Source organism: Vanellus vanellus, assembly GCF_965231255.1.
Source record: "Vanellus vanellus genome assembly, contig: HAP1_SCAFFOLD_1155, whole genome shotgun sequence".
NCBI lineage: Eukaryota > Metazoa > Chordata > Aves > Charadriiformes > Charadriidae > Vanellus > Vanellus vanellus.
The window spans coordinates 1-12266 of NW_028127419.1; the positions used below are offsets into that span (position 1 = coordinate 1).

General features: G+C 53.9%; 1 protein-coding gene across 1 annotated transcript in view; it reads left to right on the plus strand.

Annotated features, from left to right (window-relative positions):
• Positions 1 to 126: 126 nt before the first annotated feature.
• LOC309685279 (tektin-3-like) overlaps positions 127 to 12266 on the plus strand; it is a gene marked incomplete at both ends in the record, with an annotated part of 31466 nt that continues 19326 nt past the window's right edge. Inside the window, one exon of the mRNA XM_082501067.1 lies at positions 127 to 357. Within this exon, the coding sequence (XP_082357193.1) occupies positions 127 to 357 (231 nt within the window). The remainder of the gene's footprint in view (positions 358 to 12266) is intronic.

Here is a 12266-nt window from a genome sequence, read left to right on the forward strand (position 1 = left end):
ATGGCTTCGAGCTACAAGAACCGATTTCCTCACCGCTCGTCATCTCAGAGCTTCAGCCGCCCCTGGATGCCCAACACCTACTACAAAACAGCTGCCCTCAGACCAACTTTGGCTGCCTTTTCCCAGAGTGCCCAGGGGATCACCGACAGCAAGAAGCTTCCTTCTGTCTCCACCAGAACAACTGTCTTCAACCGCTACACCCCTGAAGACTGGTACAAGTCCAACCACACCACCTATAAAGAGTCAGAGACATCCCGACAAAACGCGGAGCGCCTGAGAGTTGATAACTCCCTCATGGTTCATGCTAAACATCAGGAGACCAAGAAAACGCAACTGGAAAGCACCAAAAACCTGGGTGTACGGGCCAACGATATTGAATTTTGGAAATCAGAGCTCTTCCATGAGCTAGACGAGATGATTGGGGAGACCAACACGCTCACTGACGTGAAGAACAAACTGGAGAGAGCCTTGGCGGAGACGGAGGCCCCTCTCCAGGTAAGCACCCCATCCAGTGGGCTGCAAGCTGCAGCCGCTGCTGAAACATCTGCAGCCATTCAAACCTCTAATTAAGTTTCCCTGCAGCTCCGTAACATCTAGAAAGTTTTTATGAAGGGCCCATGAGTTAAGTGAGTAATAAACCAACCTTTGGCATCTGCTGCATCCCCTACCAGCACGTGCTGAGCCCATCAGAGCAGCGTTTCTTAACCACCTATTTGCAGAGGCGCTCCATGCAAAATCCCGGTTTGGGAGACAAAAGCCCCGTGTGTCACTGCGCGGCTCTGGCGAGGTCAGCATCAAGGCTGACACAGGTCCCTGATTTCGGCTGTGGTTTCACCAGGGACGCGTGTGCTCCCTCATGTCGATGCGATGCTGATGTGGCAGCTCGGCTGCTCGTTCTCAGCTAAAGCAGCTGCCCCGGGCAGTTTTTTTTCCCCTGCTGCCATCTCTGTGCCCACCTAGAATGTCTTTTCTTCTTCCGTTACTTGGGATGGGGAGCGTCCCTCGAGAGAACCCTGCCCCTGCAGCCAGCACTGATGGCATGTCCCCAACAGGTCGCTGAGGAGTGCTTGCGCCAGCGGGAGAAGAGGATGGGCATCGACCTGGTCCGTGATGATGTGGAGGAACAGCTCTTCACTGTAAGTTTGGCAACACAGAGCAGGTGTTGCAGGTGCTCTCTGTACCTCAACTGCCCGAAACAGGCTTTGCAGCCCCTTCCTTAGTGCCGGTGAGGTGCCAAACTCTCCAAAGCCCCAAAACCTGCCGGGCCAGGGGACGGTGTCCCCCACACAGGAGCGTGCCCACACGCTGTGGGTAAGACTCGCCCTTACAGAGGAAGGAAGAGCTGCACACCCAGCGGTGTGTTCGTGTAGTGTATCGGGGTGCTCTGTCCCTCTTCAAGGGGTTGGTGAGAGCGTCCTGTCTTTCCCAGCCCTGCCAGAGCAGCACCTATCTCTGTCCATGGCACATACACATGGTATAGCTCTACATCTGTGTCGCACACATACATCTCTATCACACACATACGCACACGCAGATCTGGGGAAGGCAGTGTGCACCTGACAGCTTGCCCGCTTTTCCCAGCTCCATTAGTTGGGATAAGGAAAGAGTGGGCTCCTGCAGACAGGAGGGCTGAAAATGGACTGGATGTGGAGCACTAATCCCCTGCCTGCAGTAGCTGGGGCTTCACAGACGCAATGGGTTTGTGCTGAAGTCAAGTGAGCTGAGAGCAGCACATGCCTTCCTCCAGCGCAGCTGAACGCTTCTTAGAAATTCAGAGTGGGGATTTACAGCAGAGTCAAGTCCATCTCCTCTTGTCCCGTATGGATGGGATTGGTCCTGGGGAGGAAAACATTTTGGGAGCCAAACGGGCAGGTGCTGGTTTGGGGATGAGTGTGAGCAGGACGAGTGTTTCTGGAGACTGACGGGGTCATGTTTTCCCTTTGCCCAGGAAGTGGATGTCATCCGGTCGTGCCAAGAGAGGATGCAGCAGCACCTGGAGAAGGCAAAAGCCCAGCTCGGGTAAGGAGGAGCTCCTTCTCTCCTGCCCCAGGGCTGAGGTGCCTTTGCAGTTGTGATGTGAACCCCCAGCAGACCCCGAGCTCTCCCCACAGCCCGCAGGTGTAAAGCCCCCACAGGCTCCGTGGGACGCGGGCAGTGATGCTCATGGGGGGACAGAGCTGCCCGGGGGGGCAAGATCTGCGGGGACGTGGATCGGGGAGGAAGCCGCTGTGCCCCTACATCCCCACCCACAGCTCTTGTTTGCATCTTGCAGCTCCAACAGGGCGGCCCAGCACCATCTGGAGAAGGACCTGGCCAACAAGCAGGTGGCCCACCGCATCGACGACACGTGCCACCACCTGAGGAACTCCTCCCAGGGCATCCACTACTACCGAGGGGTGGAGCGCGTCGATGCCACGTGAGTGCATCTTCCTTTGCTCCTATCGCTCTAGTAAACTGGCTTTATCTGCACCCAGGAGTTTCTCCCTTTCCCCTCTTTTGCTCCCTCTTCTTCCCGCCCTTCTGGGGCAGGGGCTGCATGGTCCTAGCTACCGGCTGGCATTAAACAATGACATAGAGTCAATTTAAAAGCCTAGATTGAAGCTACATTTAATCCACACTGTTCCCTGCGTGCCCGCCCCTGTCCAGCTTCAGTAGCATGGGCTTACCAGGGGCCTCCCTCTCCTTACCTCCCCAGGATCTCAGTGCCAGCGTCATGGGCCAAGTTCACCAACGACAACATCCTCCGCTCCCAGAGCGTGCGGGCCGCCTCCGCCAAGCTGCGCCATGACATCCAAAGCTTGCTGATGGTGACGGCCAATGAGATGTGGAGGCAATTCAACAGCACCAACATTGCCTTTACGAACCGCATCGCTGAGACAGCTGATGCCAAGGGCAGGATCCAGACCCACCTGGCCAAGGTAGCCGGAAGCCCTCCCTTTCGCTGGGGCACTGTCACTTCCCAGTGACACCTCTGAAGCGGGACCCTCCACGCAGCCCTGGCCCAAGCAGAGGAACGGGCACCACCAGAAGCTGCTTCTAGTATCATTTTCTCTTTGAAACTCAAAGACTCAGTGCGCTGGGGACTTTCTTCTTGCAGCAGGATGAGTTGGCACTGTGATTTCATCCCAGGGACAGTGCATCCCAGCTGACAGCCTGCTGGTGGAGGGGAGAAAAGGGAAATGACGTTGTCGCTTGAGAACATATTTTTTCATTTCTGTATGCGATTCTTTTTTATACCAGACCCTGCGAGAAATATTCCACCTTGAGAGGAATATTGAAACCATCCAAAAGGCCATCAAGGACCACGGGCCTCCGTTAAAAGTGGCTCAGACGCGGCTGGATGCGCGCACGCGGAGGCCAAAGATGGAGCTGTGCCGGGACACTGCCCAGCTGCGGTACGGCGGGAGCGCGGGGCCGGCGGGGTCCTTGAGGAGTCCCGGGTGGTCGCACCCAGGAGCATCACTGGGTGACCAAATTAATGCGGGGGTGTTTGTTTCCTAATGAGTCCTTCCACAAGTGCACTGATAGACTCCCAAGCACCCAGCAGGTATCCCAGCCTTTCGGTGCTGGGAGAGCTCTGCCCCCACGGCCGGGTACTGCCTGATGGCCCCCCGTGAGGGGCTGGATTTTTCCCACTTGGGGAAACCTCATCTTCTCTCCCGCCTGCTTCCCAGCAGCCGGGTGTGCTCGGCTCCTGCCAGAAACGGGGGGTCTGCGTGAGTCTGAGCACTCTGAAGGGGGAAAGCCTGTGTCCAAGGGGCCCATCTGCAATGCCGGGCTAGAAACCACCCCCGGCACGGGACCGTTAACCAGGGCTTCTTGCTCTTTTCCAGCCTTGTCAACGAGGTCCACATCATCGACGAGACCCTCCAGAGCCTTCAGCAGCGCCTGAACCACACCGAGGATGCGCTGCAAACTCTGGTTCGTGCTAAGGCTCTCCTGCAGCACGACCTGGCGGTCAAAGCCAACTCTCTTTTCATAGACCAGGAGAAATGCATGGGGATGCGCAAGACCTTCCCCAGCACTGCGCGGCTCCTGGGTCCCTCTTAGGTGTTCTGTGTTGTGGAGTGATTCTTAGTTTTGTTTAGGTAGTTTGAATCCCCGTGATTAGACTTCCCCTTTCTGATAAAACCCTTAGTAGAAATTAAATTTATCGCTTTGTACGTTATATGGTCTTCCAGGAATTTTTTCCCCATTGGTGCCGGCTGTCTGGAATGCCCTCCCTGCCCTCCATTGCCTTAGCGTGGCTTCGAGGAGGGTCAGTTCCGGGATCTGCCCAGGCGCAGAGGGGAGGCTGATGGGTCGGTAGTTCCCAGGGCTCTCCTTTCCACCCTTTTTACAAATAGGTGCAATGTTGCCCTTTTTCCAGTCCCCGAGGACTTCACCTGACTGCCATCACTTTTGCAGTATCACTTTCCCAGACGAAGGCCCCTCGATGCCTTTGGGGTGTTTCACTCGGGTATTTCACTGAGGAGGGCCACGAAGATGCTCCGAGGGCTGGAGCACCTCTCCTATGAGGAAAGGCTGAGAGAGTTGAGGGTGTTCAGCCTGGAGAAGAGAATAAGGTCTTCGTGGAGAGACCTTCTTGCGGCCTTCCACTACTCAAGGGCCTACAGGAGAGCTGGGGAGGGACTTTTAACAAGGGCGTGTAGTGATACGATGAGGGGGAATGGCTTCAAACTGGAAGAGGGGAAATTTAGATTAAATATTAGGAAGAAATTGTTCACCCTGAGGGTGGTGAGACACTGGCCCAGGTTGCCCAGAGAAGTCGTGGCTGCCCAGTCCCTGGAGGTGTTCAAGACCAGGTTGGACGGGCCTTGAGTAACCTGGTCTGGTGGGAGGTATCCCTGACCATAACAGGGGTATTGGAACTCCATCATCTTGTAGGACCCTTCCAACCCAAACCAGTCAAAGGTTCTATGATTCTATGATTTGGGGGACAGTGAGGGGCTCCCCTACGTTACAGCACAACCAGCCAGGGGGGTCCCAGCAGACCCCTACCAAGCCCCCCCCATGCCACCACCATGCTACATGGCTCCTCCTCGGCAGCTGCCTCACCACCTTGCCCACCACCTGCCATGACTGGTGGAAGGAGTTCACCACCTCCTGCAGCTTCTCATAGCGCTGGAGGAGCTGTAGCCCACCTGTGCTCTGGTGTCCGTGCTGCAGACGGGGCATGCTGCCTGCGCCTCTGCCTGCTCCTGCCCCCTGAGCTCTCTATCGCCCTCAGCTTGTGCTGCTGCTGCAGGGAGGGGAGAAGAATTGGCTCTGACAAGGCATGGATGCAGCCACGGAGCCCAGGGACCGTGGTGGCTCCACGGCCCCAGCCAGCACAGGGAACGTGCCACATCCAGCTCCTTCAGCTCCTGCTTTAACTCCTGCAGCACAGCCCTGGCCCCTGAGACGCCCGCACGGGCAGCCTTAGCCTCCATGGGCTGCTTGGGGAACAGGGATCTGCTGGGGAGGGTCCAGCAAAGGGCTACAAAGGTGATGAGGGGATTGGAGCATCTTTCTTACGAGGAAAGGCTGAGGGAATGGGGTCTTTTCAGTCTGGAGAAGAGAAGAGTGAGGGGGGATCTTATCAGTGCTTATAAATACTCAAAGGGAGGGTGCCAGGGGGATGGGAACAGTCTTTGTTCAGTGGTGCCCAGTGACAGGAGAAGAGGGAACGGGCACAAACTGGAACCTAAGAAGTTCCATCGAAACCTGAGGAGGAACTTCTTTCCTGTGAGGGTGGCAGAGCACTGGCACAGGCTGCCCAGAGAGGTGGGGGAGCCTCTTACTCTGGAGCCATTCCAAACCCGCCTGGACGCCGTCCTGTGCAACTGCTGTAAGGTGCCCCTGCTCTGGCAGGGGGGGGGACTGGGGGAGCTACAGAGGGCCCTTCCAACCCCCACCAGTCTGGGAGTCTGCGATTCTTGGAGTCTGGGAGTCTGTGATTTTCAGTAGGTCTGGTCTTGCTGAAGGACTAAGGGGGTTTGAAGGGAGTCTGGCTTCATCTGCCCTCGGGCAGTTAGACGTCGAGTCTGGGTGTGGGTCTGCGCACCTCTTATGGGACACGGGAGAAATGCACCTTCCCTTGCACCGTTTGCCTAATGCTGAAGGAAAGCATCGGAGGTAGCGCAGATAACGGCCTCTGGAGAGACCCATTTCTTCCTACCGACTGTCAATGAAATTATCTAGGATGCGATGTTGAAACTTAGGTGCGGTGACTCCTGTTCAGCGTGTCCCCCACGGGCCAAAGTGGGGCAGGTGGGCTCCTGTGACGTGTCCCGTGTAGCTCCTGAGCTCCAGGGCAATTTTGTGGGAGGCCAGAGGTATGTCAGCGTAAAATGGCATTGGCGTCTCCCCGCAGCGGGTCTCGCTGGTTGACCTCCACCGTTTTCTCGGTGCCTTTGAGGAATTACAAAAGTGGTGCCTGGGAGAAGCGTACCAGTGCTTCTGGGTAAAAGTGTTAGCAAGGTCTTGCAGCCTGTCCCAGTGATGGTGGGGGATGGTGAATTGTGTGACAGCAAAGACATGAGGGGTAGTGATAATTTGTTAGCTACAGTAGTGTCTGAGTATGATCAGGTGCGAATTAGGGCTTGTCCACCCAAGAAAGTGGCAGGACGATTAGCCCAGCTGAAGTGCATCTATACTAATGCACGCAGCATGGGAAATAAACAGGAGGAGCTGGAGGCCATTGTACAGCAAGGAAACTATGATATAGTTGCCATCACAGAAACGTGGTGGGAGGACATACACAGGTGGAGTGCTGTAATTGATGGCTACCAACTCTTCAAAAAGGATAGGCAAGGTGGTGGGGTGGCCCTCTATGTTAGAGGCAATTTTGAATGTCTGGAACTTAACAGTGTGAATGACAACACTGAGTGTGTATGGATAAGAATTAAGGGGAAGGCCAATAAGGCAGACATCGTGATGGGAGTTTGTTATAGACCTCCTAATCAGGATGTAGAAGCCGATGAAGTATTCTGTAAGCAGCTGGCAGAGGTCTCACGATCAGCTGCCCTTATTCTTGTGGGGGACTTCAACTTCCCAGACGTCTGCTGGAAATACTATGCAGCAGAGAGGCAACAGTCATGGAGGTTCCTGGAGTGTGTGGAGGACAACTTCCTAACACAGCTGGTGAAGGAACCAACTAGGGGAAGTGCACTACTGGACCTACTGTTTGTTAACAGAGAAGGTCTTGTGGGGGATGTAAAGGTTGGAGGTCGCCTTGGGCAGAGTGATCACGAAATGATAGAATTTTCAATTCTTGATCACGTAAGGCGGGGAGCCAGCAGAACTGCCACCTTGGATTTCCGAAGGGCAGACTTTAGCCTGTTTAGGAGCATGGTCGAGAGTGTCCCTTGGGAGGCAGTTTTGAAGAGCAAAGGTGCCCAGGAAGGCTGGGCATACTTCAAGCAGGTGCTCTTAAAAGCGCAGGAGAAGGCCATCCCCTTGTCTCGAAAAACGAGCAGACGGGGAAGACGACCAGCCTGGCTAAATAGAGAACTTTGGCTGGACCTCAGGAAAAAAAGGAAAGTTTACATTCTCTGGAAAAGGGGGTTGGCAACTTACGAGGACTATCAAGATATAACAAAGCTATGTAGGGGGAAAATGAGAAGGGCCAAAGCTCAATCAGAACTCAGCTTGGCCACTGCAGTTAAAGACAATAAGAAGAGATTCTTTGAGTATATCAATAGAAAAAGGAAGACTAGGGAAAATGTAGGCCCACTGGTGAATGAGACAGGTGCCCTAGTGGTGGAGGATGCAGAGAAGGCAGAGTTACTGAATGCCTTCTTTTCTTCGGTCTTCACTGCTAAAGCTGTCCCTCATGAATCCCACACTCTGAAGGCAAAGGGGAAGGTCTGGAGAGAGGAAGATTTTCCCTCAGTTGAGGAGGACCGTGTCAGAGACCACTTGGCCAAGCTGGACATTCACAAGTCCATGGGCCCTGATGGCATGCATCCGCGAGTGCTGAGAGAGCTGGCGGATGTTATTGCTAGACCACTCTCCATCGTCTTTGAACGGTCATGGAGAACAGGAGAGGTGCCTGAGGACTGGAGGAAGGCTGACATCACTCCAATCTTCAAAAAAGGCAAGAAGGAGGACCCAGGGAACTACAGACCAGTTAGTCTAACCTCTGTCCCTGGGAAGGTAATGGAGCGACTCATTCTGGACGTCATCTCCAAACACGTTGAGGAACAAGAAGTTATTGGAAGTGGTCAACATGGATTTACCAAGGGTAAATCATGCTTGACCAATCTGATAGCTTTCTATGATGTTATAACTGGTTGGCTGGATGAGGGGAGAGTCGTAGATGTCATCTACCTTGACTTTAGCAAGGCTTTTGACACTGTCTCCCATGACATCCTCATTAGGAAGCTGAGGAAGTATGGGCTAGATAAGGTGACAGTGAGGTGGACTGAGAGTTGGCTGCGGGACAGAACTCAGAGGGTTGTGATCAGCGGCACAGAGTCTAGTTGGAGGCCTGTAACCAGTGGTGTCCCCCAGGGGTCAATACTCGGTCCAATTTTGTTCAATATACTCATTAATGACCTGGATGAGGGGACAGAGTGTATCCTCAGCAAGTTTGCTGATGATACCAAACTGGGTGGGGTGGCTGACACCCCAGAGGGCCGTGCTGCCATCCAGCGTGACCTGGACAGGCTGGAGAGCTGGGCAGAGAAGAACCTAATGAGGTTCAACAAAAGCAAGTGCAAGGTCCTGCACCTGGGGAGGAAGAATGCTAGGCACCAGTACAGGTTAGGGGCGGACCTGCTGGGAAGTAGCTTGGAGGAGAAGGATCTGGGGGTTGTGGTAGACAGTAAATTATCCATGACTCAGCAATGTGCCCTTGTCGCCAAAAAGGCCAATGGAATCCTGGGCTGCATAGGGAAGAGTGTGGCCAGTAGGTCGAGGGAGGTCATTCTCCCCCTCTACTCTGCGCTGGTGAGGCCACAACTGGAATACTGTGTCCAATTTTGGGCTCCCCAGTTCAAGAGGGACAGGGAACTGCTGGAGCGAGTGCAGCGAAGGGCAACTAAGATGATTAAGGGCTTGGAGCATCTGCCTTATGAGGAAAGGCTGAGAGAGCTGGGACTCTTTAGCCTGGAGAAGAGAAGGCTGAGGGGAGACCTTATTATGGCGTACAAGTATCTAAAGGGTGGGTTGAAGGAGGATGGAGCCAGGCTCTTCTCAATGGTTCCCAGTGACAGGACGAGGGGCAATGGGCACAAGTTAGAACGCAGGAAGTTCCGTTCAAATACATGGAAACACTTCTTTACGGTGAGGGTGACAGAGCACTGGAACAGGCTGCCCAGGGAGGTTGTGGAGTCCCCTTCCCTGGAGATTTTCAAGACCCGCCTGGATGCAGTCCTGAGTAATGTGCTCTAGGTAATCCTGCTTTAGCAGGGGAGTTGGACTAGATGATCTCTAGAGGTCCCTTCCAACTCTGATAATTCTGTGATTCTGTGATAATTTGGGGAAACGTCCTCCTGCAGGCGAGAGCCGATTCCTCAGCTCTGAGGCAGGGATGGAGGTGGGACGTGGTCGCCCCGTGAGGACGAGGGTACCCGCGGGATGGGAATGGCCACCCCTGCCTTTGCCCTGGGGACACAAGGGGGCGGTGGGTTGGAGAGGGCAGAGGTTTGCCTTTGCCTCCCCTCGCCGCAGCCTGCCCTTTTCTACCTGCAGCTGGCTCAAGTGTATCCCCCGAGTTTATTGATGGAAAAATCGGGGTGGAAAAGGGGATGTGAACTTGGGCAGAAAACGCAGGTTCTGGGAAAACCATCACTAACCCCCTCAAGAATGTGAAAAAAGAATATGCACGTGACAGACGTAGATAAGAAATGATTCACTGAGGTATCTGTCAGTGATTTGTGCAAAATATTTGGGGGCATTTTTAACAGTATCTCTATGAAGAGCTCCTGTGTCAGAACCCAGCGCAGGACGGGACTGCACATAGTGATGCGCTGACATGGCAAAGGGGTTTCTCCAGCCTTCGCCAGCACGTGCACACAGTCACGGCTGCATCGCAGCATCCGCTGTGGGCTGATTCTTCCTTACTTTACGCTCTACTTTCTGCAGTCCAGGCTCCTGGGCACTGCAGAGGACATCCCACCTTAAACCAGACATGGCCATAACAATCTTTTTCCACTGGCCACATGCAGAGATCACAGCAGCCCAGGCCTCACCCCAAGAGTCATTGGCTATCCACATTTTATGGTCCACCCATCATTTTCACCAGAACGTGGGAAACCCAGGAAAAACCCCAAAAGTCTCATGTATTTCCCAGCCAGATGGAGCCTGCTGCAGGACCGCGTGCAGCTCGTGCAGCTCGTCCCTCGGCGCCAGCCTTGGTTTTGTAAGGAGATCAAATCTTGAAGCCTGTCCGGATCCCTAAAGGACCCTGGGGCAGACGGGAGCGTGCGCTGCCTGAGAGCATCCTTGTCCTTCGGCGTGACAGCACAGGCTGCGCCACACAGAGTTTAACTTTTTTTTCATCCTCCATCAATTAATGTGACTTTTGAACGTTATTCTGCTATTGGATAGACAATTGATGCCTTCCGGACAGGTACAGTGTTTACAGGAGAGAGGAATAGTCAGAAGAGGCGTAAAACTGCAACTGGACAATATCATGGGTACATGTAGACCCACGACGGACGCTATAAAAGATCTGGATCTGGGTATTTTCAGAAGGGCAGCTTATGATCAAGAGTAGTGCTATATTAATAGACAGTGAGAATGTAGAGCTGCGACAGAAAGACTGACAGCTTTTGGCAGGAGATTTTGTGCTTTGGTATCCAAATGTATCCCTTGAAATTCCAGTTCAGTCACCTCGGCAAACCTGGGGTGCCGTGCCGAGAATGGGCACCCCGGCTTAACATCAGCCTCCTGTTTTCACCCTGGTTTTGGTGTTGTTTTTTTGATTCTGAGCTCAAATGATCGAGGCTTCGGGACAAACATATCTATCAAAACTGGATATGCCCCACCAGAACTGGGAGTGGTAGTTTAGTCATTTTAGTGACTTTGCTGCTGCTGGAGTTGCTGAGAGTCACTTAGCTTGTGAATTTGACTGTTTTGCCTGTGCCAATGCTAAGCATTTGTAGCTCTTAGTTACATCACTCGAAAAGCCACTCCAGATGCTACGGTGGGACCAAAGCTTCAAGCATTTTGGTGTCCCCTGGTGTGCTTCTGCATGGTGGTGCTCATGGGAGCTTCCCCAGAAAGTCCTGGTCTGCGTGCTTTGCAGAGCACCCGTGGGCCTTTCACAATATTATCGGATTAATACTGCTGAATTTAGCAAATACTTCAAAAATGGTGCAGTTGCCTATGACAATTAGTGGTGCCCCTCGTCGTGCAGTGATTCATCTGAGCCAAACTCTTCTGGGCAGGGAGTGAGAGCAGGCGTAGATGGAGGCTGGGAGCGTTGCAAGGAGCAGAGAGCAGGGCTGGTCCCAGGGTGTGCGCGCGTCCTGCGAGGGGCAGAGGTCGGCTTGCTTTAATTGGAATGATTTTCTTGGGTTTAGCTATGGGCAAGCAGCTTTTTACTTCAGTTGGATGGAGTTGGTTCTTCACCCGGCTGGAGCGAGACGCGTGTTTAGCGTGAAACCAAAGTGTGCGAACCTTTGCGTACACAAACCAGTGAGAGTTATCTTTGATGTCAGACCTTTGGCAGCAGAGGCACGGCTTTCTCACGGAGGCCAGCTCCGCATGCCTGTGCGCAGAAAGCAGGAGCGGTGGCACAGGGTGTCACTGTACTCACGAGCAGCTGCAAAACATTTCGGTACCGTCTCAGCCCTCAGCTGCAATAATGGGGAAAATGAGAGGCAACTGAAAGAGGCTGTGAGAAGATGGACGTATTGGCCTGAGTATTATGAGGGCACTGGTTTTCCCATCAGGAGCTCTGCTTTGCCTATGGCTGGCACTTGGTTGCCCGAGGGCTGTACTGTGTTGCCCATTGGCGGCACCGGGGATTGTCCATGGACAGGCTCAAGGTGCCCAGCAAAGGCATGAGGTAGCACAGAGTCTGCGCTGAGTTGCCCAGGGGTGGCACTGGGTTGCCCACTGAGGGCACTGAGTTCATAGCATCACACAATAGCTCAAGCTGACAGAGACCCATAAGGATCATCGAGTCCAACTCCCTGCTCCTTGCAGGACTACCTCAACCCAAACACGACTCTGAGCATTGCCAGCCGCTCAACAGCTGCCCAACAGCTGCACCTGCTTGCCCATGGGGTGCACAAATTTGCCCAGCGAGGGCAGTAGATTGTCCAGGGCAG